Below are 26,159 nucleotides of genomic sequence, written 5' to 3'. Positions count from 1 at the left end.
CCATTAAATTAATTTCACTTGTTGAATGAATGCGTGAGCGAAGCACTCACAGACTGACCATCAGGGGGCGTCAGAGAAACTGGATAGAGGCGAAATAAAGAAAAAAGAATTACCGCGAGCTTTCAGGTACGGTTCCGCGAGGTTTGAACTCGCTCGGCCACCGTAGTGCTTAGAGGCCGAAAAAGTGCCGCCCCTTCCGGGAAGACGGCTTTGGGATGTCGGAAGATCCTAGAGGTCCCAGGGTAGCTGACTTGCGAAGCTGAGGCTCCAGCCGAGGGCTCCAGGCCTTCGACCGGACCAGCAGTGAGCGCGGCTGCCCGACGCTTCAGGGCCGGGAGCAGGGAGCGTGGGTCGCCATGGCGACGCCGGCGGGGCTGGAGCGCTGGGTTCAGGACGAGCTGCACTCGGTGTTGGGGCTGAGCGAGCGGCACGTCGCCCAGTTCCTGATCGGTACCGCACAGCGCTGCACCTCGGCCGAGGAGTTCGTGCAGCGCCTACGAGACACTGATACCTTGGATCTCAGTGGGCCGGCCCGGGAGTTCGCCTTGAGACTCTGGAACAAGGTGTCGGCAGGGGTGGGGAGGGGCCCTGTGATTTGTCCCGGTGAGGCTGGCCTAACGGTCCATCGAAGAGTTAAGAAAGCTCAGTTCACAAGCACTTATTCTTTGTCCGTTGTCGCGTAGGTACTGTGCTAGCTCCTGGACGCCCAGCTCAGTGGAGAAGATTGAGGAGGGCTTAGATGTGTCGGGTTAAGCGCAATAGAACGGTGTTTCTCGAACTCTTAACATGCATCCAGGGCCCTTGTTAAAATGCTCGCCCCGTCGCCCAGGCTGGAGTGCGGTCGTAAGATCACGGCTCACTACAACGTCGACCTCCCTGGCTGAAGCGACCCTCCCACCTCAGCTTCCCCGGTAGCTGGGACTACGGGCGCGCGCCACCACCCCCGGCTAATATCTTTTATTTTTATTTTTATTTTTAGAGACGAGGTCTTGGTGTGTTGCGCAGGCTGGTCTCTGACTCCTCAGCTCAAGCAGTTCTCTCTCAGCCCCCGCAGAGTGCTGAGATTACAGGCGTGAGCCACCATGCCCGGCCCCCCTCAGCTTCTGAACTTCCTTTCAGTCGTTTAATTAACAGAGGGGGCCGGGTGCAGTGGCTCACACCTGTAATCCCAGCACCCCGGGAGGCTGAGGCAGGAGGATTACTTGAGCCCAGGAGTTCGAGACCAGCCTGGGCAACATGGCGAAACCTCCCTACAAAAAATTTAAAAATTAGTTGGGCGTGGTAGTGTGCACCTGTGTTTCTAGCTACTTAGGAGCCTGAGGTGGGAGGATCACTTGAGCCCAAGAGGGACAGAGTGAAACCCTGTCTGTAAAAAAAATAAATAAATAAAATAAAAACAAAATAAAAGCTGTGGGCCCCATTCAGGATGATGACAATGGGGTGAAGCCATGAGGAAGAAAGAGAATGAAGGCTGGTTAGCTGGTTTAAAATTAAGTAATTGTGCCCGGGTGCGGTGGCTCATGCCTGTAATCCCAGCACTTTGGGAGGCTGAGGCGAGTGGATCATGAGGTCAGGAGTTCGAGACCAGCCTGGCCAACATGGTGACACCTCATCTCTACTAAAAATACATAAATTAGTCGGGCGTGGTGGCATGTGCCTGTAATCTCAGCTACTTGGGAGGTTGAGGCAGGAGAATTGCTTGAACCTGGGAGGCAGAGGTTGAAGTGAGCCGAGATCACGCCATTGCCTGGTGGTGGGGCGGGGGGCAGGAAAGACTAAGTAATTGCTTAAATTAGGAACAGAGCTAAGTGGGAGGGCAGAGATCAGGAGTTGCTCAGACCTCCTTATCTTCCCCTCTACTGACAGGTACCACGAAAGGCAGTGGTAGAAAAGCCAGCTCGGGCAGCAGAGCGAGAGGCCCGAGCCCTGCTGGAGAAGAACCGATCTTATAGGTTACTGGAAGACAGTGAAGAGAGCAGTGAGGAGACTGTGAGTAGGGCTGAAAGCAGCCTCCGGAAGAAACGTAAAAAGCGGAAACACCTCAGGAAGAAGCGTGAGGAAGAAGAGGAAGAAGAGGAGGAAGAGGCTTCTGAGAAAGGGAAGAAGAAAACAGGGTAAGTCAGAAGCATGGCGAGAGAGGATGCGGCAGGCTGGAGTGTTCTCGATGCCCTTATTTAATCCCCTGGATGGGCTGCAGGTGGAGTAAACAGCAGACAGAGAAGCCAGAGTCAGAAGATGAGTGGGAACGGACAGAGCGTGAGCGCCTTCAGGACCTGGAGGAACGTGATGCCTTTGCTGAGCGAGTTCGACAGCGGGACAAGGATCGGACTCGAAATGTCCTGGAACGGTCAGACAAGAAGGTGAATAGGAGCAGCGTGTTCTGTATATCCCCAAGATCCCAGGGTGAAATCTGAGGTTGGCTGTGATTGCAGAGATAGTGATCTCTGGAAAGACAAGGGGCTGTCTCTAGTGAGATGCTTACCTCTGTGGTGAGAGATGTGGTGAGAGAAGCCCTGTGCATCCTGTGGCTAAGGCAACTCTCTGCTGTACCTGTAATCAGAGAGATTCCTCACTGAGAGGGGACGTTTTTTGTGTTAGGGTGCATCTGAATGATCCTTGTGATTCTAGAGGGGAGCAGCTGTCGGTGTGGGGGGTCTTTGGCCTCACACCTCTCCATTCTTGTTTTTTTCTTCTAGGCTTATGAAGAGGCTCAGAAGCGCCTCAAGATGGCCGAGGAAGACCGGAAGGCCATGGTGAGTCCCAGGGCCTAGGGAGCCAAGATCAGAAAACAAAAGGAAAGACTTTCTGATAGAGTGCATAGGGAGAGAGGATACAGAGGAAGCACAGTGTGGATGCTGATGGGGTGGTCAGGTTTCTAGAACAGGGGCTTGGTTGTTAGGAGCCAGCTGAGGATAGACTTATGTTGTTGAGGGAAGGAACCTTCTTAAGTTGTAGGGGGAAGGAGGCTACCTGTAAGTCCTCCTTGACTCTTAACTTTAGGATCAAATATACTCTATTAGTGAATGAAATTGTGAGCTTTCCTTATTCCTGAGTCCTAATGAGATATGAGGCAGCTGGAATGTTGTCAAGAAGATTGCTGGAGGGCAAGGGCAGGGCAGCAGTCCCACTGTACAGGGATGTGCTGACCATTCAGCTTAGGCACACCATCTCCAAATACCTTCCCACACCTAATTCCTGCACCCCTTATATGGTTTTGTGATCTCCCTGTGTCTTCTCACTGGACAGGGACAGAGCCTTTGTAATTCATAAACTGGACTTTTTATGGTGTGAAACTAGGTAGGGTAAGCTGTTTTCCAGAGGCCTGGTCTTGTCAAGTAAAGTCACACTTAGATTCCCCAATAGAATTTTGAGACTCTTGGAGTTCCTTTTTTTTTTTTTTTTTTTTTTACCTTTTTTCTTTTTTTTGAAGTGGAGTCTTGCCCTGTCACCCAGGCTGGAGTGCAATGATGCGATCTCGGCTCACTGCAACCTCCGCCTCCTGAATAGCTGGGATTACAGGCGCACCCCACCACGCCTGGCTAATTTTTTGTACCTTTAGTAGAGACGGGGTTTCACCATGTTGTCCAGGGTGGTCTCGAACCCCTGACCTTGTGATCCACCTGCGTTGGCCTCCCAAAGAGCTGGAATTACAGGCGTGAGCCACCGCGCCCAGCCTTCTTTTTATTTATTTGTTTTGTTTTATTTTTTATTTTTATTTGTTTATTTTTGAGATGGAGTCTTACTCTGTTGCCAGGCTGGAGTGTGGTGGTACGATCTCAGCTCACTACAACCTGTGCCTCCCTGGTGGAGGAATCAAGTGATTCTCCTGCCTCAGCCTCCTGAGTAGCTGGGACTACAGGCCTGCACTACCACACTCGGCTAATTTTTTGTATTATTTAGTAGAGGAGGTTTCATCATGTTGGCCAGGATGGTCTTGATCTCTTGACCTTGTGATCTGCCTGCCTTGGCCTCCCAAAGTGTTGGGATTACAGGCATGAGCCACCACGCCTGGCCCTTTTTACTTTTTAAAATTTATTTGTTTATTTTTTTGAAACAGAGTTTTGCACTTGTTGCCCAGGCTGGAGTGCAGTGGCGTGATCTTGGCTCACTGCAACCTCTACCTCCCGGATTCAAGCGATTCTCCTGCCTCAGCCTCCAGAGTAGCTGGGATTACAGGCATGAGCCACCTCACCTGGCTAATTTTGTATTTTTAGTAGAGATGGGGTTTCTCCATGTTGGTCAGGCTGGTCTTGAACTCCTGACCTCAGGTGATCCACCTGCATCGGCCTCCCAAAGTGCTGGGATTATAGGCGTGAGTCACCGCGTGCCCGGCCAACTTTTGGAGTTCTAAGAATGGCCTGCTGGTTCCCAGGTCTCTCCTGACCAATTTATCTTATATCTCTTCCTGAAATTGACTGTGGTTAGGCTTCTGGGACATCTCAATGCAGTTGTAGTGGTGGTGGTATTACTGTTTTGGCCTAAATTTAATTTTTCTTTCTTTTTTTTTTTTTTTTGAGACAGAATCTCGTTCTGTCACCCAGGCTGGAGTGCAGTGGCATGATCTCGGCTCACTGCAACTTCCACCTCCCGGGTTCAAGTGATTCTCCTGCCTCAACCTCCCGAGTAGCTGGGACAACAGACATGCACTAGCATGCCTGGCTGATTTTTGTATGTTTAGTAGAGATGAGGTTTCGCCATGTTGGCCAGTCTGATCTCAAACTCCAGACCTTAGGTGATCCACCCGCCTCGGCCTCCCAAAATGTTAGGATTACAGGCGTGAGCCACTGCGCCCGGCTGTAATTTTTCTTTTTCAGTTACAAAAATATTTAAGCACGCAGGGAAGTTGAAAGAATAGAACAAAGAACACTCACAGACAATATTCAGATTGAAAAATGGTTAATACTATGGGTAGTATTTGCATTGTAATTGTAAATGTGGTATGTTTTTTCTTTTCAGACCATTTAAAAGAGTCTTAGACATCATGGCATTTTATCTCTAAGTACATCAGTGCATACCCGCTAAGGGTAAAGACATTGTGCTCTAAAATCAGAATGCTCTTGTCACAGTGAGGAAGTTGAACAGTAATTCTTATGTATCGACTAAGATCTCTCTACAGTAAAAGATTCCCTCATTACCCCCAAAATAACTTTAATGACTGCTTTTTCCTAACAAGAATGCAGTCAAGGTTCATGCGTTGCATTTGGTTATTAGATTTTAAGTTTGTTTCTCTCTCTGTCTGTCTCACCTTGCAGTGTCCTACATTCTGGATTTGTCTGATCCTTATCTTGTGGTGTTAAGTACTTCTCTGCCCTGTGCTTTCTTTAAAGCGGGAATTGGGTCTAAAGCTTGTCGACACTCTATTAAACAGTTGTGGCAGGAACACTTCTTGGGTGGTGATGTGCACTTCATATTATGTCGTATCACGGGGACATGCTATCCAGTTGTGTATCTATTAGTATTAATATCCTTTCTACCAACAGCCTTTCATCGAATGCTTTTAGAAGCCACTGGTAATCCTTTCCTGAACATGTTATTTTTATTGGGGATTGCAAAATGGTGATTTTTTTTTTTTTGAGACAGAGTCTCGCTCTGTCGCCCAGGCTGGAGTGCAGGGGTGCGACCTTGGCTCATTGCAAGCTCCGCTTCCCGGGTTCATGCCATTCTCCTGCCTCAGCCTCCGAGCAGCTAGGACTACAGGCGCCCGCCGTCACGACCGGCTAATTTTTTGTATTTTTAGTAGAGACCAGGTCTCACCATGTTAGCCAGGATGGTCTCGATCTCCTGACTTCGTGATCCGCCCGCCTCAGCCTCCCAAAGTGCTGGGATTACAGGCGTGAGCCACTGCGTCCGGCCGAAATGGTGATTTTTTTATTGTCATTCCTGTTACATGTATTGGCTAGAATTTGTCTACAAAGAAGAGCTTTTCCTCAACAACTAGGAACAAGCTACAGTTTCTTCTTAAAAAGGGTAAATGTTTGTTTCCTTTTAAATACCAATTTTTAGAGTAAGGAGTTTGGTGTAACAGTCATTTCACTGGTGACAGATTTTTTTCCCTTGTTTTTTGTTTGTGTGTGTCACATTGGACTCATGAATTTTTATTTTTCATTATTTTATAATCTCACATCATTATTCGTTTTAATGCTCCAAATTGCTCTGATTTTTTGCCCATATTAAAAAAAAATCTATCTGCCTCTTCCATGGAAGGAATATTTGACTGTGGTACTCAGATTAGGTCACGATCATAAACTGCATTTTAAGTCTTTACAGAACAAACAAGAAAAGCCAAGCAACTAAATAGAACCAGGCCACTTAAGGGTAGAGCAGCAGAGGGGCTTTTTTTTTAAGATGCAGTTTTGTTCTTGTTGCTCAGGCTGGAGTGCAATGGTGTTATCTAAGCTCACTGCAACCTCCGTCTCCTGGGTTCAAACGATTCTCCTGCCTCAGCCTCCCGAGTAGCTGGGATTACAGGTGCCTACCACCATGCCTGGCTAATTTTTGTATTTTTAGTAGAGACGGGATTTCACCATGTTGGACAGGCTAGTCTCGAACTCCTGACCTCAGGTGATCCACCCGCCTCAGCCTTTCAAAGTGCTGGGATTACAGGTGTGAGTCACGGCGCCCACCCGACCACCAGAGGAGCTTTGACCTTGCAGTAGAGGAAGTTGTGATCACAGAGAGGATGATGTCATAGTGAGAGGACTCCTGGCAGGAAAGGGCCTTATAGATATTGCCAGTTTTCTGCTGTCATCCATAATGTGTCCTGAAAAGTTTGTATCAAAGGTAAATGTGTAGAAACTTAAGTGACACATAGCATGGTGAGGAGAGGTTAGTACCAGAGAGCCAAACATCCCTGATTACATTTGCCTTACAGAAACACTCTGATGCTGTAGTCCTAACTTTTTATAATCAGTTTTTTTCCCTTCCTCAAACTACAGTCATTCAGTTTAAGACCAAGGAACATCTAAGTGGGGCTGAAGATTGCCTCCTGTTGGCCCCCCAACTGGTTTCTATCTTTGTCTGAATTATTTTCGGTTTGAGTCCTGTGCTTCTAAATACTGGATTAGCCTTTTATTTTCCCCCTTTCCACTAATTTGAATAAAATGGCAAGAGTAAAATATAAGCTATGCAGACATCTCCCTAATGTATCTATATTAACAAAGATGATAATGCTGCCTAAGAGGACTTTCCAACTGGATTCTGCTGCAGGAAGATAGGGTGTGGGGTCAGCATGTAGCATCCAAAGAGGCCCAGATTTGAGTATGTTATTGTTTTGGTTGTGCATTGCAGAGGGAAGGTGGAGGGTGCATCCTTAGGTTCTCATGCCTGCCTGTCAGGGAATTTTTCCCTTGTAGGGATTGGTAGAGAAAGGGGTTGCTGCTCCAGCAAGATGAGGATTCGACTGTCCTTTCCCAACTCAGGTCCCTGAGCTGCGGAAGAAATCTCGCCGAGAGTACCTGGCTAAGCGGGAGCGAGAGAAGCTTGAGGACCTGGAGGCGGAGCTGGCTGATGAGGAGTTCCTTTTTGGGGACGTGGAGCTGAGCCGGCACGAGCGGCAGGAGCTCAGATATAAGCGGCGAGTTCGGGATCTTGCCCGGGAGTACCGGGCAGCTGGGGAGCAGGAGAAGCTGGAGGCCACCAATCGCTACCACATGCCCAAGGAAACCCGAGGACAGGTGAGGCAAAGCGGCGTCTGCTTCAGCTTTGGTCCCCAAGACAAATTGTGGTGAAGGCTTCAGGGGATTGGGCAACACCAGGGTCAGCCCCTTTCTTGCCTTGCCTTTCCCAGTGGGAAGTGGGCGGGGGTAGTAATGGGAAGAGGGGAGTGGGCAGAGAGGACATCCTCTGTTTTCGAGTCTTCACATATCCCCTCTTTCTGTAGCCAGCCCGAGCTGTGGATCTAGTGGAGGAGGAATCAGGAGCCCCTGGGGAGGAGCAGCGGCGCTGGGAGGAGGCGCGGCTTGGGGCAGCGTCCCTGAAGTTTGGGGCCCGAGATGCTGCCTCTCAGGAGCCCAAGTATCAGCTGGTGCTGGAGGAGGAGGAGACCATTGAGTTTGTCCGGGCCACTCAGTTGCAGGGTGATGAGGTAAGAGCGGAGCTGGGAGACATTCTAAGGAGGACCCGAAGCAAGCTCTTTAGCTCACACCTCCTTCTCTTTCCTTAGGAGCCGTCAGCTCCACCCACTTCAACTCAGGCCCAGCAGAAAGAGTCCATCCAGGCCGTCCGCCGCAGCCTCCCGGTGTTCCCATTTCGAGAGGAGCTCCTGGCTGCTATTGCAAATCACCAAGTCCTCATCATTGAAGGCGAGACAGGCTCAGGGAAGACCACCCAGATCCCGCAGTATCTCTTTGAGGAGGTACAGTCATCTCACCCTTCAGCTTGCCAGGGTACCTGGCATCAATGTCCTCATTCCTGTCAGAGCTCCTTTTACATTATATTTTTAGTAGTCACTTACCCATCTTTTCCACTAAATTGTGAAATTCTTGAGAGTAAAGACCATACCCTTTTCACGTTTCTGTTCTCACTTCTTGCATTCATTTTATTCAGGTTGGAAGGACGGGTAGATGGATAGGTGGAGTGAGACATATGTGTAAATGTGGACCTCCCTATACTCCAGTGTGGCCAAAACAAGGAGTTAAAGGACTATTTTCCTGCCTTTTTATTAGTTAGTTTTTTTTTTTTTTTTCGGAGACGGAGTCTCACTCTGTCACCCAGGCTAGAGTGTGCAGTGGCGCGATCTCGGCTCACTGCAACCTCTGACTCCTGGGTTCAAGCAATTATCCTGCCTCAGCCTTCAGAGTAGCTGGAATTACAGGCATGTGCCACCACACCTGGCTAATTTTTTAGTAGATATGGGGTTTCACCATTTTGACCAGGCTGGTCTTGAACTCCTGACCTCAAGTGATCCAGCTGCCTCAGCCTCCCAAAGTGCTGGGATTACAGGCGTGAGCCACTGTGCCCGGCCCCTGCCTTATTTTGGAGATAGGTTCTTGCTCTGATGCCCAAGCTGGAGTGATGTGGCACCATCATGACTCACTGCAACCTGGAGCTCCTGGGCTCAAGAGATCCTCCCACCTCAGCCTTCTGAGTGTCTGGGAGGTGCACACCACCATGCCCGCACTAAAAATTTTTTGTTTTTTTGAGGTGGAGTCTCGGTCTGTCACCAGGCTGGAGTGCAGTGGCGCGATCTTGACTCACTGCAACCTCTGCCTCCTGGGTTCAAGTGATTCTTTTGCCTCAGCCTCCTGAGTAGCTGCGACTGTAGGTGCATACCACCACATCCAGCTAATTTTTGTATTTTTAGTAGAGATGGAGTTTCACCATGTTAGCCAGGATGATCTCAATCTCCTGACCTCGTGATCTACCCACCTTGGCCTCTCAAAGTGTTGGAATTACAGGTGTTAGCCACTGCGCCTGGCCTGAAATTTTTTTTTTTTTGAGACAAAGTCTTGCTCTGTTGCCCAGGCTGGAGTGTGGTGGCATGATCTTGGCTTACCGCAACCTCTGCCTCCCAGGTTCAAGCGACTCTCCTGCCTCAGCTTCCCAAGTAGCTGGAATTACAGGCATGCACCACCACACCTGGCTAATTTTTTTGTATTTTTAGTACAGACGGGGTTTCACCATTTTGGCCAGGCTGGTCTTGAACTCCCAACCTCAGGAGATCCATCTGCCTCGGCCTCCCAAAGTGCTGGGATTGCAGGTGTGAGCCACTGCGCCTGGCCAAAATTATTAATTTTTAATTTTTTTGTCACACTGTGTTGCCCAGGCTGGTCTTGAACTCCTGAGCTCAAGCGATCCTCCCACCTCAGCCTCCCAAAGTACTAGGATTATAGGCGTGAGCCACTGTGCCCAGCTTTCCTGCTTTTTTTTTTTTTTTTTTTAACCTTAGTTGGCTCTGCCTCAGCTAATCTGTTCTTTTACAGCTCAAGTCTAGCACAGTCATGAACTTAATTACCCAGAGCTGGGTGAGGACCCCGTTTGAGGGCCCTAGGTCTGTCATCCTATCTATTTGCCCTTCTTTTCTGGTTTTCAGCATCTGTCTTTTCCTCTTTTTCTCCTGCCTGGCTTTTACAGCTTCTTTCTCTGAATTGTACCTTGTCCCAGGGGGCATATTTAGCAAAGGGCAAACCTCTTCTTTCTTCCTTGTCATTCAGGGTTATACAAAGAAGGGAATGAAGATTGCCTGCACCCAACCCCGGAGAGTGGCTGCCATGAGTGTGGCCGCCCGAGTGGCCCGGGAGATGGGTGTGAAGCTTGGGAATGAGGTGAGATTTCTAGGGAACTGGGGGATAGAGACTGGGGTCTGTGACTCAGTCTACACTGCCCTCAGGTCCCTACAGCAGAAGTCTTGGTGCTTCCCCAGTTCACCTTTCCCCAAGTTCCTTTCAGGGCACACCAGCCCGCACTTGGTTGCTAATGGTTCCCTTGACCAGGTTGGCTACAGCATCCGCTTTGAGGACTGCACATCAGAGCGAACTGTCCTCCGCTACATGACAGATGGGATGCTTCTCCGGGAGTTCCTCTCTGAGCCTGACCTCGCGAGTTACAGGTATCTCTAATCTCTCGCCTTTCTCTCCTTTCTTCCCACCCAGCCAATTCAGCCATTGTCTTCTGATTAATCCACCGGTTCTTGAATCTTTATGGTTCAAATGCTCCTTGAACTGACCTCCAGGTACCACGGAGATGGGGCTGGAGGACAGAAGAGATTGTAGAGAAAGCCTCTTCTTCTTTCCCCATTCATCTCCAGGGTTTAGGAAACAACCAGGATAGCAGAGCATTGCTGCGGAGACTTGAAATGCTGTGTGAAGACCATTTGAAAATACTTGGAATGCTCAGCTCAGAGGGAGAAACAGGGGAAGCATCCTGGTTCCCTCTAAATATGTGAAGGCTGTTACATGGAAAGAAGGATCAGATTTGTTTTATGTGACACTACAGGACATAGCTAGGAGCCGTGGGGAGGTTACAGGGAGACAGATTCCAACTCATTACCGATGGCTGAGTAACACTCAGAGTGGTGTGGAGATTGCAGGGCCTGTCAGAGTGGTTGGACCCTGGGTCTTGACCCTCCACAAGAGGTCTTGGGTAGCTTGGTCTGTGAATAATGAGCTCTTAGTGCTGGAAATGGCCAGGCAGGGGTTGGTTGAACATGTGTTGAGGGGGAAAAGGGATTCATGAATGTAATGGGGGTGGAGTCAGGCCAGCTGAACAGTATGTGCCTTTTTGACTCTTCAGAGGCTGTGAATTTCTGGTCCTGGAAGATCACAGTGGAGCAGTTGGACAGATAGGATTTTATCCTTCATATCCCTTGCAAAAAATCTCTGAGAACCCATGGAGAGCCAGCCAGTGCAAGAGTGTCTGATGCAGATGTTTTTGCCCATCGATCCAGCCTGCTTTGTGGAATGGCTGGGGACTTCACCATCACAGTTAGGGTTAGGCACAGAGTTGAGGTCAGGGAGGTGGGTAGGGGAAGATGGGGATGAGTTCCTGGGACTTGGCTGCCACCCAGAAAAGCCAAAGATTAAAGCAAAGAGAAAGAAGGTGTCATGCACGTAACTGAGGAGGAAACCAAGGAGCATGCAGAGTCCTGTGAGAGTTGGGGTAGAAAGGCTTAACTTGCTCCTGTCTCCAAAAGAAGAAACAGCCAAGAAGGATGCCAGCAGCAGTGTCCCACAGGACACCAGGAGCTTCTAGGCTATCTGAATCACAGCAGCTCAGGTCTATTACCCCCAGCCAGCCTTGGTGGCCCACCCTTATTGAAAGGGACCCTGCCTTCCACTTTTTTTTTTCCCTTTAAAACGTATTGGCCAGGTGCGGTGGCTTACGCCTGTAATCCCAGCACTTTAGGAGGCCAAGGCGGGTGGATCACGAGGTAAGGAGATCAAGACCATCCTGGCTAACACGGTGAAACCCCATCTCTACTAAAAAATATAAAAAATTAGGCGGGCGTGGTGGCGGGCACATGTAGTCCCAGCTACTCAGGAGGCTGAGGCAGGAGAATGGCGTGAATCCAGGAGGCGGAGCTTGCGGTGAACCGAGATCGTGCCACTGCACTCCAGTCTAGGCGACAGAGCGAGACTCCGTCTCAAAAAAAAAAAAAAAAAAAAAAACCATATCGTGGCCGGGCATGGTGGCTCATGCCTGTAATCCCAGCACTTTGGGAGGCCGAGGCGGGTGGATCATGAGGTCAGGAGATCGAGACCATCCTGACTAACATGGTGAAACCCCATCTCTACTAAAAATACAAAAAATTAGCCGAGCATGGTGGCAGGCGCCTGTAGTCCCAGCTACTTGGGAGGCTGAGGCAGGAGAATGGCGTGAACCCAGGAGGCAGAGCTTGCAGTGAGCTGAGATCATGCTGCTGCACTCCAGCCTGGGTGACAGAGCAAGACTCGGTCTCAAAAAAATAAATCCTTCCACTTTTTCTTTCTTTTTTTTTTTTAGATGGAGCCTCGCTCTGTCACCCAGGCTGGAGTGCAGTGGCGTGATCTTGGCTCACTGCAACCTCTGCCTCCCAGGTTCAAGCAATTCTGCCTCCCAAGTAACTGGGACTACAGGCGCCTACCACCACATCTGGCTAATTTTTTTGGTATTTTTAGAAGAGACAGGGTTTCACCATACTGGCCAGACTGGTCTCGAACTCCTGACCTTGTGATCGCCTGCCTCGGCCTCCCAAGGTGCTGGGATTATAGGTGTGAGCTATCGTGCCCAGCCTAAAACATATCCTTCAACTTTTTCTAGTAAGAGCAGCTGCTGAGTCTAAGCAGACTCTTGACTGAACTAGAGGGTATGGCTGACTTGTCCTGGCCTCAGTGTGCAGCCTCTACATCTTGGCTCCTGTTGTCTGCTGAGGCTGGGATAGGTTGCAGATCATGGGGCCCTGGCCTTCTCTGACTTTCTCTTGGTCTTACATAACTGGGATGGCTGAATTCTCCTTAGAGCCCCCTCCGTCAACAGTCATTCTTCAGCTCTTTGTGTCCATTACTCCCCTCTCATCCAGGGAACCCTGGTGTCTGATACTGCATTGCCCAGTGCTCCTCCCTCATTGCTCTTCTATTCCCTCCTCAGCGTGGTGATGGTGGATGAGGCACACGAAAGGACCCTACACACAGACATTCTCTTTGGATTGATCAAGGATGTTGCTCGCTTCCGACCTGAGCTCAAAGTCCTGGTGGCTTCAGCCACAATGGACACTGCCCGTTTCTCCACCTTCTTTGATGACGCCCCTGTGTTTCGAATCCCTGGACGCAGGTTTTCTGTGGACATCTTCTACACCAAGGTGCCCCCTCAGGGAGAATGGGCTTAAGTCTGTGGCAGAAAAGCTGAGGCCTTTGGAGAAGGTTATCCCATGGAGGGAAAGATGGAATGGAAGGGTCAAAGGGGAACTAGGATAAAGTGTATGTTGAACTGGGAGGAGAGGAAAGGTTTGCCTAAGCAGGTGGCCCTCCTGTGACCCCATCTCTTTCTGCTCTCCAGGCTCCAGAGGCTGACTACTTGGAAGCTTGTGTAGTATCTGTGTTGCAGATCCATGTGACCCAGCCCCCTGGGGATATCCTGGTGTTCCTGACAGGACAGGTGCCTGACATGGCAGGGAGAGGGGATGATGTATCCCAGGGGAAGACAGGGCTGGCATGTTGGCCTTCTGTGACTCTGGGACCCCTGCTGCTCTCCCCACCCCCTATTCAGGAGGAGATTGAGGCTGCCTGTGAGATGCTCCAGGATCGCTGTCGCCGCCTGGGCTCCAAAATCCGGGAGCTCCTGGTGCTGCCCATTTATGCCAACCTGCCCTCTGACATGCAGGCCCGTATCTTCCAGCCCACACCACCTGGGGCACGAAAGGTCAGTTGGAGAAACCCACACTCTTCACCCCTGTGCTTCCCGCAGCTAGTAGTGAAAAAGCTGTGTGCCTGCCCCATGCAAGGTGAGTCCTGGGCACTGCTGCACACAGCTGAGGAGCAGCCTGGCCCTTATTCCTGGGACTGAATAGAGGATAAATATGGTGTGAACCAAGAGAGCGCCAAATATGTGATCTGGAAAGTAAGCACAGTAGATTCAGTGGAGAAGGGAAGTCCTTGATGTGCCAAGAGGTGGGATTTGATATGGACCTTTAAGAGAAATGGCTGAGGTCAGGTGAGGTGGCTCACGCCTGTAATCCCGGGACTTTCGGAGGCCGAGGTGGGCGGATCACTTGAGGTCAGTAGTTTGAAACCAGGCTGGCTAACGTGGTGAAACCCTGCCTCCACTGAAAATACAAAAATCAGCCGGGCATGGTGGCGTGTGCCTATAATCCCACATGTTCAGGAGGCTGAGTCATGAGAATTGCTTGAACCTGGGAGGAGGAGGCTGCAGTGAGCTGAGATTGCGCCACTGCACTCCAGCCTGGGTGACAGTGCGAGACTCTGTCTCAAAAAAGAAAAATGGCTGAGAAGTTATCAGAGGAAGGCCCAAGGTGTGTTTGAGGTCAGAGTGTGAGCTAGTAGGCTTAGTGGGAGGTTCATGTGGTGAAGGAGTAGGAGACAAGGCTAAAAACAATTTGTGGCTAAGATTTAGGGAGGGCCTTTGATAACAGGAGAGTTTGGACTTTATTTATTTATTTTTCTTTTTTGAGACAGAGTCTCGCTCTGTCGCCCAGGCTGGAGTGCAGTGGCAAGATTTCGGCTCACTGCAGCCTCCGCCTCCGCCTCCCAGGCTCAAGTGATTCTTGTGCCTCAGCTTCCCAAGTAGCTGGGATTATAGGTGTGTACCACCACCCAAGCTAATTTTTTTTTTTTTTTTTTTTTTTTTTTTTTTTGGAGATGGAGTCTCACTCTGTTGCCCAGGCTGGAGTGCAGTGGCACCAACTCTGCTCACTGCAACCTCTGCCTCCAAGGTTCAAGCGATTATCCTGTCTCAGCCCCCCTAGTAGCTGGGATTGTAGGCGCCCTCTACCACTCCCGGCTAATTTTTTGTGTTTTTAGTAGAGATGAGGTTTCCCTATTTTGGCCAGGTTGGTCTCAAACTCCTGACCTCAGGTGATATGCCCACCTTGGCCTCCCAAAGTGCTGGGATTATAGGCGTGAGCCACCATGCCCTGCCAACACCCAGCTAATTTTTAGTAGAGATGGGGTTTCGCCATGTTGGCCAGGCTGGTCTTGAACTCCTGGACTCAAGTGGTCCGCCTGCCTTGGCCTCCCAAAGTGCTGGGTTACAGGCATAAGCCACTGTGCCTGGTGAAGTTTGGACTTTAGACAGCTGAGTAGCAGTCAAAGGATTTTGAGCAGAGATACAACTTTCATTCAACAAATATTTAATGAGTTCCTTCTGTTGTCAGGTACGCAGGGGTTGATGATACAGTGATGAACAAAACAAAGTCCCTAGCCTAACAAACATGCACTTGTGGTCTATTGGGGAAACAGTGGATGCGTAAATACATATTGTCAATTTGTGGCCAGTGCTGTGAAGAGATACAAGGCAGCATAGTAGGATGGAATTTGACTCTGAGGGGTGGGAGTGAGGACTGGCATGAAGGTATTTTCCTTGGGGTGTAGGGAGGGCCTCTTCAGTAAGGGGAAAGTGGAATAGAGACCCAAACCGGGTGAGGGAGGGAGCCAGGCTGATATCTGGGAGAAGAGTATGCCAGACAGAGGGGATAGCTGATGCAAATGATCCAGTGAGGAGTGCACTTACCTGGGCAGAGCAAAGCGGTGTGCGGGAGGAGTGAGGGAGGTGGTGGAGTGCTAGCAGATGAGGTCAGAAAGGCAGCCGGGGTAGGGGATCCAGGCTTTTAAGGGGCTTGGATTGAATTCTGGAGTAGGATAGGAAGCCACTGAAGGATGAGGAGTGATGTGACAGGTTTGTATTTTAAAAGGACCATCCTGGATGCCATGTGACAGAGGCTAGGAGCAGAAGCAGGGATACGTGTTAGGAGGCTCTTACAGGAAGTGTTGTGTGAAGATGAAAGCGGTGGTGGGGAAGATGGGGCAGGAACTTGAACACCCCCATTTCCCATCTCTGGAAAAAAAAAAAAAAAAACCCTAAATCCTCTTCTCCATTTCCCTTCCTCCTATGGCCCTGCTGACTCCCAGCCCCCTCTTCCCTCTCCCCTGTCTTCTGGCCTTGTCCCCTGCTCCTGACCTTGGATACTGATTCCCTCAGCTCCTGCCCCTTACTGCAACTGCTTCACTACTCCTAACTTTCCAAGATTACTTTTTCTGGGTAACTAGGTAGGTGGGGTCACTCGGTGACCCCATGTCCTCTCACTCAGGTGGTTGTGGCAACGAACATTGCTGAGACATCACTCACCATTGAGGGCATCATTTATGTGCTGGATCCAGGGTTCTGTAAGCAGAAGAGCTACAACCCCCGCACAGGCATGGAATCGCTCACTGTCACACCCTGCAGCAAGGTTAGCCTGGGGACGCATGGGAGTGGGGGAGGTGGAGTTGGCCCACAGAGAAGGTCCAACTCAGAAGCAGGGTGGGGGCTTCCTAGGGAACCGGGATGAGCAGTTTGCATCCTTCCAGATTTCTTGCATAAATACTGCCTTTTCTCTTTTCCCTGACCAAATTATCAGCCAGCCTGCTCTCCTTTCTTTCCAGGCCTCAGCCAATCAGCGAGCTGGCAGGGCAGGTCGGGTGGCTGCAGGGAAGTGCTTCCGCCTGTATACCGCCTGGGCCTATCAGCATGAGCTTGAGGAAACCACAGTGCCTGAGATCCAGAGGACCAGCTTGGGCAATGTCGTGTTGCTGCTCAAGAGCTTAGGTGATTGGGCTACCTGAGAGAGGAGGGAGGGGCTGGAGTCACTGTCCTTTGAAGGGACTCTGTTCCATCCGTCACACCTCTCTCTAGGGATCCATGACCTAATGCACTTTGATTTCCTGGACCCTCCACCATATGAGACACTGCTGCTGGCTTTGGAGCAGCTGTATGCTCTGGGAGCCCTCAACCACCTTGGGGAGCTCACCACAGTGAGTTGGGGGGCAGCATGGGTGGGGGCAGGATGATAGGGGGCAGCATGGGTGGGGGCAGGATGATAGGGGGCAGAATGGCTCCAGGGACCCCTATACTAGTATGGGAAACCCGAGGGAGGACTGGGCTCAACTCTCTCTCTCCTCTCCTTAGTCTGGTCGAAAGATGGCAGAGCTGCCAGTGGACCCCATGCTGTCCAAAATGATCTTAGCCTCTGAGAAGTAAGCCCTCCCCTCCACCTGGGCCCCCAGCACACAAACTGGCCAGGCCTCCTCTGTCTCCAGGGTCCCCTTTATCTGTTTTTTTCTGTTCCTCATACTATCCCTTAACACATAATAAAGTATTAGATAACTCTGATTGCCCCCTTTTGAGGCCCACAAGGGTAAGACACTTGATCCTATCCTTGATTCCACTGCGCCTGGCCCCTTGAGGAACTTACTTGTTCCTAAGGTTTCAAACTAGAACATTTAGATGGAGCTGTGGAGGGATGACCTTTAAATGCCATTCCTCTGCTGTCAGAGATCTTTTCCAAATGCACATAGTGAATGCACACTTTCTGCAGAAGCCTCAGAAGTCCCCAGTGTTTCCTGCTCCTGCCTCCATGGATGTCCCTCCTTTGTGACTGTTTCATCTATGGCCCCTACCTCCTTGACCCCCAAGCTGCTGCCAGAATCCGTCTGCTGGCTGCTTTGTAGCCATTATGCCAACCAGCCTTCCCCACATGAGGAAACATCCATCACACAGTGATCACTCCCCACTCCACCATATCTGTTCCTATGTGTCTTGCTTTGAACTCATGCTTTCCCCTTCCTGTCCCAGGTACAGCTGTTCAGAGGAGATCCTGACAGTGGCTGCCATGCTCTCTGTCAACAACTCCATCTTCTACCGACCAAAGGACAAGGTCGTCCATGCTGACAATGCCCGTGTCAACTTCTTTCTCCCTGGTGGTGACCACCTGGTTCTGCTAAACGTTTACACACAGGTCACTGGGCTTGGGTGAGTGGGAATGAGAGACACTGGGGTACTTTAGTCCCACTGTATACTTAACTATCTCTCCTTTCTTTTTAACCATCTTCCCAGTGGGCTGAGAGTGGTTACTCTTCCCAGTGGTGCTATGAGAACTTTGTACAGTTCAGATCGATGCGCCGAGCCCGGGATGTGCGGGAACAGCTGGAAGGGCTCTTGGAACGTGTGGAAGTTGGTCTCAGTTCCTGCCAGGGGGACTATATCCGTGTACGCAAGGTCAGCATTTCTTCAGCCTCCTGCTTTCCACCCCCAGTACCTTCCCAGGAGCAAGCTTCTCTGGGGGCACGCAGCATTTCCTCCAGCGTGAGAGCATGCCCTCTTTCCCTTGTATATGATGTGTCCTCCCAGGGCCCTTTCTTCCCCAGACCACTGAAGGTTCATTCCTGGGAAGTTCTTCATGCATTCCTTACCTCTCTAGTTTTCCTGAAGCCTGAACTAAAAAGGTAGTGAGTTCTTAGGGTCCCCAGATGTCTGCCTTTTCCATTGATTTTCTTTCCTGCCCACTCCTTAGGCCATCACTGCTGGTTACTTTTACCACACGGCACGGTTGACTCGGAGTGGCTACCGCACAGTGAAACAGCAGCAGACAGTCTTCATTCATCCCAACTCCTCCCTCTTTGAGCAACAGCCACGCTGGCTGCTCTACCACGAACTTGTCTTGACCACCAAAGAGTTCATGAGACAGGTGAGGAGAACATCCTGTGCTCACGCAGGTGGAGACTATGTAGAGAGATGGTGTCCTGGCAAGCTAAGAACCCAGGTTCAAGTTGCTGGAACTGGTACAGAAAGAGGAAGGTAGGGTAAAATAGAAAGACATCCTTTGTTTTTTTTTTTTGTTTTTTTGAGACGGAGTCTCACCCTGTTGTCCAGGCTGGAGTGCAGTGGTGCAATCTAGCCTCACTGCAACCTCTGCCTCCGGGGTTCAAGAGATTCTCATGCCTCAGCCTCCCAAGTAGCTGAGATTACAGGCGCAAGCCTCCACGCCTGGCTAATTTTTGTTATTTTTAGTAGAGATGAGGTTTCACCATGTTGGCCAGGCTGGTCTCAAATGCCTGCCTCGGCCTCCCAAAGTGCAGGGATTACAGGTGTGAGCCACCATGCCCAGCCCAAAGACATCGTTTCTAACAGGTGTGTCAGCATCTTCCAAGATCTGAGAACTAGACATTTATTTAATAAATATTTGAATGGCTATTGTATAGGTGCTGGGGCTATAATGAACAAAGCAGAGTCTCTGGTCTCACAGAGTGTACTTAGTCTTTATGTTCTAGGCTTTTCTTTTCTTTGAGAGAGTTCCGTGCTCTTGTAGCCCAGGCTGGAGTGCAGTGGCACGATCTCAGCTCATGCAACCTCCGCCTTCCGGTTTCAAGTGATTCCCCTGCCTCAGCCTCCAGTGTAGCTGGGATTACAGGTGCCCACCACCACACCCAGCTAATCTTTGTATTTTTAGTAGAGACGGGGTTTCACCGTGTTGGCCAGGCTGATCTCGAACTCCTGACGTCATGATCTGGCCTGCCTCGGCCTCCCAAAGTGTTGGGATTACAGACGTGAGCCACCGTGCCTGGCATGTTGTTCTAGACTTTTCTTAGGAATAGCTTATTTGGTATCTTGAATAACATATAGAGGTTTATCTGCCCTTTGGGTATATAACAATAGAGCCAGGCACCTTTACCCCTAGCCCTAAAGTCAAAGAGGAAAGATAACTTTTGACCAGACACATAAGGATCTAGGTTGGGGCTGGGCATAGTGGCTCATTTTTGTAAACCATCCCAGCACTTTGGGAGGCCAAGGCAGGATCCTAGTACTTTGGGAGGCCAAGATCAGCCCAGGCAACATAGTGAGACCCCATCTATACAAAAAATTAATGGTGCACCGTGATGTGTGCCCGTAGTCTCAGCTACTTGGGAGGCTGAGGCAGTAGGACTGCTCTGAGCCATGATATGCCACTGCAGTCCAGCCTGGGCAAGAGAACAAGACTGTTTTAAGAAAAAAAAATAACAACAACAAAAGATCTATGTTGGAAAGAAGGGAACTCCATTGATCTTTTCTGTCTCCTAGGTACTGGAGATTGAGAGCAGTTGGCTTCTGGAGGTGGCTCCCCATTATTATAAGGCCAAGGAGCTAGAAGATCCCCATGCTAAGAAAATGCCCAAAAAAATAGGCAAAACACGAGAAGAGCTAGGGTAAGAGAAGGACGTAAACAGAACCTGACACCAGCTCCTTTTCCTTCTATACATTATTTAATACCTATTAAATAAAATTATTTTTGGAATAAAGCTTGTGGGAACATTTGGGATCCAGAGAAAGTGATATATGAAATTCTATCTCATATAGTCAGTTAAACTTTATTATTTACAAGTTAAATTACACAGCAGCTTTACACAGCATGAGATGGAAAGGAAGGAAGGAGAGAAACGAGAGGAAGTTGGCTCCTGAGATTCTTGGCTGCCTCCACCTCCTTCTTTTGGGCGTAGCAGTCTTCAGTGCTGCCCCCACTCCAAGGTCAAGGATCAGGGCTTGGAACACAGGTTTAAGTCAGGTTCTGGCTCTGACAGCCCCAGGGCCACCAGGGCTCCCACTAGCAGCTTTTTCACAGGCGTTGGAGGTGAGTGTGAAGGCATCAGCTGCAGGGAGAAAGGTTAATGCCAGTTGGGGGAGGCACACACATGTTCTACCCTTTACCCCACCCAGCCCTACCTAGGACTCACTTTATCTAGACGATGGCGACAAATGAGGCCACTGGAATTCAGGTAGAAAGTGGAGTAGGCATCATAGGTCCTGGGGAATAGAGGGAGGCTTACTGAGGGAGAAGCTGACTGGTCCCAAAGCTGAATTCAAGTATTTGTTTAAACGAGTAGTCCCTAAATCCTGCTACATATTAGATCACCTGGGCAACTTACAAACATCTCAGTGCTTAGGTTGTGCCCTGTCTCAATTAAATCAGAGTGTTTGGCGTCAATATTTTTTAACGATCCTTGGGTATTTCTACTGTGCAGCAGTTTGGGAACTGCTGGTTTAAAAACTTATATCCAGTGTTTGTGGCTGGGCCTAACAATTTATTGGGATTCTACTCCCAGGCAGAAATTTACCAGGTTGTAAGGCTCAACATATGAGACAGGACTTTTCATTTGTTCGGTACTTTTTTTTGTATGTGTGTGTGTGAGACAGGGTTTCACTCTGACACCCAGGCTGGAGTGCAGTAATGTGATCACGGTTCACTGCAACCTCTGCCTCCCAGGTTCAAGTGATTCTCCCATCTCAGCCTCCCAAGTAGCTGGAACTACAGGTGCGTACCACCACACCTGGCTAATTTTTGTATTTTTTTGGGTTTTACCATGTTGGCCAGGCAGGTCTCCAACTCCTTACCTCAAGGGATCCGCCTGCCTCGGCCTCCCAAAGTGCTGGCATTACAGGCATGAGCCACCACACCCAGCCTGTTCAGTTAAGTATTTGAGTACCTACCATGTGCAAGGCACTGTATAGGAAGAAACTGAAGCTCAGAGGTTTTTCTAATATACTCAGTCTCTCTTTTTTTTTTTTTTTTTTTTTTTTTTTAAAACGTAAACTAAACAGGATCCCTGTCCTTAAACCGTCAAGTCAGGATAGGTCAAGGGTTGTCTGGGAGACTAGATCATCTGTAATCTCAGCATTTTGGGAGGCTGAGGCAGGTGGATCACCTAAGGTGAAGAGTTCGAGACCACCCTGGCCAACATGGTGAAACCCTGTCTCTACTAAAAATACAAAAATTAGCCGGGTGTGGTGGTGCGCCTGTAATTCCAGCTACCCAGGAGGCTGAGGCCAGATAATCGCTGGAACCCGGGAGGCAGAGGCTGCAGTGAGCTGAGATCATGCCACTGCACTCCATTCTGGGTGACAGAGTGAGACTCTGTCTCAGAAAAAAAAAGGAACTGATTATAGTTTGGGTCCTTTCTCATTTCTCTCTTACCGGTAATGCTCGTCTTTGTCACGCTTGTAGAACCGCAAAAAGAGCAAGTGGACGGGCAGCCCTACGAGCCGCCACCGGGCTTGCAGGGTCCAGTTCTCAGGGTGGCGGGTCAGCTGTAGAACCTCCAAACGAAGGTGTGCAAAATAATTCCAGGCCAGGAAACGGCAGAGGGTCAGTGAAAGAATGTACCATGTCCGGCCCCTGTGAAGAAGGGATGGGAAAGAAATCATGATGGCAGAATTAGAAAACCAAACTGGCTTCTGTCTAAGGAATGGGGAACAGCTGTGAGAAGCAGTGTAGGAACTTCTCTGGGAAGTGAAAAGGGTCATGTATATAGCTTTGGGTGCTTTTCTTCCCCAATGCCCTACCTGTGCCCCAATTCTCACTTGGTACGTATGTTGAGGATCTCATTGATGAATTCCACATCCAAGGAATACAGACTGTAGTCGTGGGACTGAAGGAAGAGCTTGGGAAGCTAGGTGGAAGAAGATGGCATCAACCCAGTGGGAAAGAAAAGATAATCCTATTTTTCAGTTTTCTAATTTTTTTTTTTTGAGACGGAGTCTAGCTCTGTCGCCCAGGCTGGAGTGCAGAGGTGCAATCTCTGCTCACTGCAAACTCCGCCTCCCAGGTTCAAGCGATTCTCCAGCCTCAGCCTCCTGAGTAGCTGGGATTACAGGCACCCACCACCATGCCCAGCTAATTTTTGTATTTTTAGTAGAGACGAGGTTTCACTGTGTTGGCCAGGCTGGTCTTGAACTCCTGACCTTGTGATCTGCCTGCCTCGGCCTCCCAAAGTGCTAGGATTATAAGCGTGAGCCACGTGCCAGGCCCAGTTTTCTATTTTTAAGGCCTCCTTACTCCCATCTTGGAGTGAAAGATCTCATCCCATGATTAACCTCCCTTAACCCAAAATGAGGAACATCATTTTCTTTCTCTTTGAGATGGAGTCTCGCTCTATTGCCCAGGCTGGAATGCAATGGAGCTATCTCCGTTCACTGCGCCTCCTGGGTTCAAGCGATTCTCCTGCCTCAGCCTCCTGAGTAGCTGGGATTATAGGCGTCTGCCACCAAGCCTGGCTGATTTTTGTATGTTTAGTAGAGATGGGGTTTCACCATGTTGGCCAGGCTGGTCTTGAACTCCTGACCTCAGGTGATCCACCTGCCTCAGCCTCCCAAAGTGCTGGGATTACAGCACTTTGAGCCACTGTGCCTGGCCGGAACATCATTTTCTCAGGAAAATGTTTATAATTTCTATGCCTGCCTCATGGTTCCAAAAAAGAATCCAGTTGACTAACGCCCTACGTCCAAGGATTACCCACATCCCTTCCCACTGTAGATGAAGGCCACTTTTGCACTGACTTACCTCTTGTCTCAGTCTCTCATACATGACAGACAGATGTTCCTCCATACTAGGATCTCCTGACGGGGTGGCAGGGGAAGGGTGGGCTGTTCCAGGGACTTGGAAAGGTATCCAAGCCCCAGGATAGGGGCAGGGAGGTCCCTCAAAAAGGCTTCTAAGCCCATCCAGGCAGCCGCTATGCAACTCAGGTCCTGGCCCCTCCTCCCCCTTTCCTGGAGGGAGAACCACCCATGCTGAGCTAAGGGCCTGGATCTGAGGGAGAGGTAGTGGGGGAACCTGGGGAAGACGCTGGGTGGGAAGGCGCAGGGGCAGGGGAGACCAGAGTAGAGGAGAAGATGGGGAAGTGGTTGTCGTGGAGTGGGGCCAAAGGGGTGGGAATGGTAGAGTCCCTGGATAAAGCTGGTCCTAAGGAGACAGAACAAAAGGGAAAAAGATAAGAATCCACTTGCCTAACACCCCTTCATCCCCTGGATGCTCAACAGGCTTCCAATACCTATTCCTCCTGACAAAATGGATGGAATTACTATAGGAAAAAAGGGATGGATTCATCTCCATCTCTACTGAAAACAAGAGGAAACCATTTTATTTTATTATTTATTTTGAGATGGAGTCTCGCTCTGTTGCCAGGCTGGAGTGCAGTAGTGCGATCTCAGCTCACTGCAACCTCCGCCTCCCAGGTTCAAGTGATTCTCCTGCCTCAGCCTCCCGAGTAGCTGGGACTACAGGTGCGAGCCACCACGCCCAGCTAGTTTTTGTATTTTTAGTAGAGACGGGGTTTCACCATGTTACCCAGGATGGTTTTCATCTCTTGACCTCGTGATCCACCCGCCTTGGTCTCCTAAAGTGCTGGGATTACAGGCGTGGGCCACCGCGCCCAGCCGAGGAAACTGTTTTATGTGACACAAATACCAGCACCTCCCAAATATGAGCAGACATCTTTACTTTTTTTTCTTTTTTTGAGACTAAGTCTCACTGTCGCCCAGGCTGGAGTGCATTGGCGGGAACTCGGGTCACTGCAACCGCCGCCTCCTGAGTTCAAGCCATTCTCCTGCCTCAGCTTCCCGAGTAGCTGGGATTGCAGGCACCCTTCACCACGCCCGGCTAATTTTTGTATTTTTAGTTAGAGATGGGGTTTCACCATGTTGGCCAGGCTGTTCTCGAACTCTTGACCTCAGGTAATCCGCCCACCTCGGCCTCCCAAAGTGCTGGGATTACAGGCGTGAGCCACCGCGCCCGGCCACATTTCTTTAAGATTCCAACACTGGGCCAGGGGCGGTGGCTCATGCCTGTAATCCCAGCACTTTGGGAGGCCGAGGCGGGCGGATCACGAGGTCTAGGAGTTCGAGACCAGCCTGGCCAATATGGTGACACCCAGTCTCTACTAAAAATACAAAAAAATTAGCCGGGCGTGGTGGCGGGAGCCTGTAGTCCCAGCTACTCGGGAGGCTGAGGCAGGAGAATTGCTTGAACCCAGGAGACGGAGGTTGCAGTGAGCCGAGATGGTGCCAATGCGCTTCAGCCTGGGTGACGGAGCAAGACTCCATTTCAAAAAAAAAAAAAAAAAAAAAGATTCCAACACTGGGGGCAGTTTCACCTCTCTTATCGCAAGAATCATGTAATACATACTTGATGAGTGAATGAATAACAAGCTTTATTGTACTGTGGATTAAATGCTGTGGCCTGTACATCTCCATGATTAAGTGTGCGAGGCAAATGTACAGAGAAAAAAGAATATCCAGCTGAAGCTAGGAATCTGAATTCTATCATGTAACTTTAGGCATTCTCATTCCCTATGCCTCCGCTTCCTACAAATGTCCTATAAATGAGAACAATAACGCCTCACTGGGTTATGAGGCCTATATGAAATAATGAATGTAAACAAAACGTAGCGACTTAGAAAGCAGTACATAAATGGAAGCTATTATCATTTCGGGCCCCTGTAATGACAGACACAACCTCAGGAGACAGTTAAAGGCTGGCCTTCATTCTCCTGGGTTTACCGACGTTGAAACTGCAAGGGGAGGTCACCCAAAGTCAGGCCTCACCCGAGTCCCTCCGCTCCCAAGGAACCCCCCCGGGGATCGTCTCACTGTAGGGAAGGCGGGCGGACCGCTAGGGTACCTCGGTCCCCGATGGTGTCCTAGAGGCGCCGTCTCTGCTGGGGGCGTGGCCATCTTGCCAGCCCCGGCGCAGGGGCCCGAACCGGGTGCACACTGGCCGGCCTTCCTGCCAGGACCGCTCTCCGAGTGCAAGACGCGCGGGCTGCTGAGGGCGCCCCGCGGGTCTGGTCTGGGCCGGGGAACTCCGGGACGGCGCCGCGGCAGGGCTGCGAATCTCTCCGCCCCTGCCCTTCAAATCACCTCTAGGCACAGGTAACCGCGGAGAGTCGGGCGCAACGCAGACGCGCCCCGCTGCCTGGCCTTGACCCCGCCTGACCGCCCTCAAACCTGGGAGGACCGACGTCCTTGCGCCACAGGCCCGGCAGCGCCTCCCTCCCGCTCCCTCGACCCCTAGCCTGTCCACACGCTGCAGGGCACAGGTGGGAAGGGGCGGCGGGTGCCTCTGCGCCTGCGCGGAACCCGGCGCGCGCTCCGCCCCACGCACCGGCTTTGAGGAGGGTCTCTCCCCGCCCCCTCTCCTCCCTCCCGCTTCTCCACCGCTCTCACCTGGGGTCGAGCTTGGTAGGCGCGCAGGCAAGGGCCGAGACGCCGGGCCGCACCCCGGCTGGGCTGGTACATGATCTTCCGGGAGTGGAGAAGGAGCCTCCTGAGTCCGACCTCCGGCCTCCTCACAGGGTTGAGCGCGCCCCGGAGCCGGCTTCGTGAAGGGGAAAGGAGGCCGGGGCGGGGGGGTAGGGGGGGAAGGGGCTGAGGGAGGGAACGGAGAT

At 50.5% G+C, this 26,159-nt stretch overlaps 2 protein-coding genes across 3 annotated transcripts; one reads left to right on the top strand and one right to left on the bottom strand.

The window, feature by feature from the left end:
- On the top strand, positions 1-20,240 carry DHX16 (DEAH-box helicase 16). Of its 2 annotated transcripts, XM_002816634.5 has the most exons (20): positions 1-563; positions 1,867-2,114; positions 2,198-2,360; positions 2,697-2,753; positions 7,419-7,673; positions 7,880-8,083; positions 8,162-8,353; positions 10,152-10,262; positions 10,431-10,546; positions 13,063-13,273; positions 13,471-13,569; positions 13,681-13,833; positions 16,238-16,378; positions 16,572-16,734; positions 16,822-16,940; positions 17,095-17,162; positions 17,761-17,923; positions 18,022-18,183; positions 18,479-18,652; positions 20,023-20,240. In XM_002816634.5, exons 1-20 carry the CDS (start codon positions 357-359, stop codon positions 20,149-20,151), a joined length of 3,135 nt encoding a protein of 1,044 aa, XP_002816680.3. In that variant the 5' UTR covers positions 1-356; the 3' UTR covers positions 20,152-20,240. The 2 variants fall into 2 exon arrangements, with proteins under 2 accessions (XP_002816680.3, XP_054414608.2); XM_054558633.2 differs by lacking the exons at positions 1-563; positions 1,867-2,114; positions 2,198-2,360; ... (4 more) ...; positions 10,152-10,262; positions 10,431-10,546 and adding an exon at positions 10,760-11,426.
- A 43-nt stretch (positions 20,241-20,283) lies between these two features.
- Positions 20,284-26,133, bottom strand: C5H6orf136 (chromosome 5 C6orf136 homolog). The gene is given in 7 exon segments (XM_054558635.2): positions 20,284-20,588; positions 20,673-20,742; positions 21,911-22,111; positions 22,297-22,385; positions 23,276-23,677; positions 25,394-25,933; positions 25,936-26,133. Coding segments are annotated over 7 exon segments (1,491 nt in total). The 5' UTR covers positions 26,011-26,133; the 3' UTR covers positions 20,284-20,474.
- Between the last annotated feature and the right edge of the window lie 26 nt (positions 26,134-26,159).

The sequence above is a fragment of the Pongo abelii genome, chromosome 5 (assembly GCF_028885655.2).
Source record: "Pongo abelii isolate AG06213 chromosome 5, NHGRI_mPonAbe1-v2.0_pri, whole genome shotgun sequence".
Lineage (NCBI taxonomy): Eukaryota > Metazoa > Chordata > Mammalia > Primates > Hominidae > Pongo > Pongo abelii.
The sequence above is the reverse complement of the archived record's forward strand: the minus strand, read 5'-3'. Positions and strand labels throughout refer to the sequence as shown.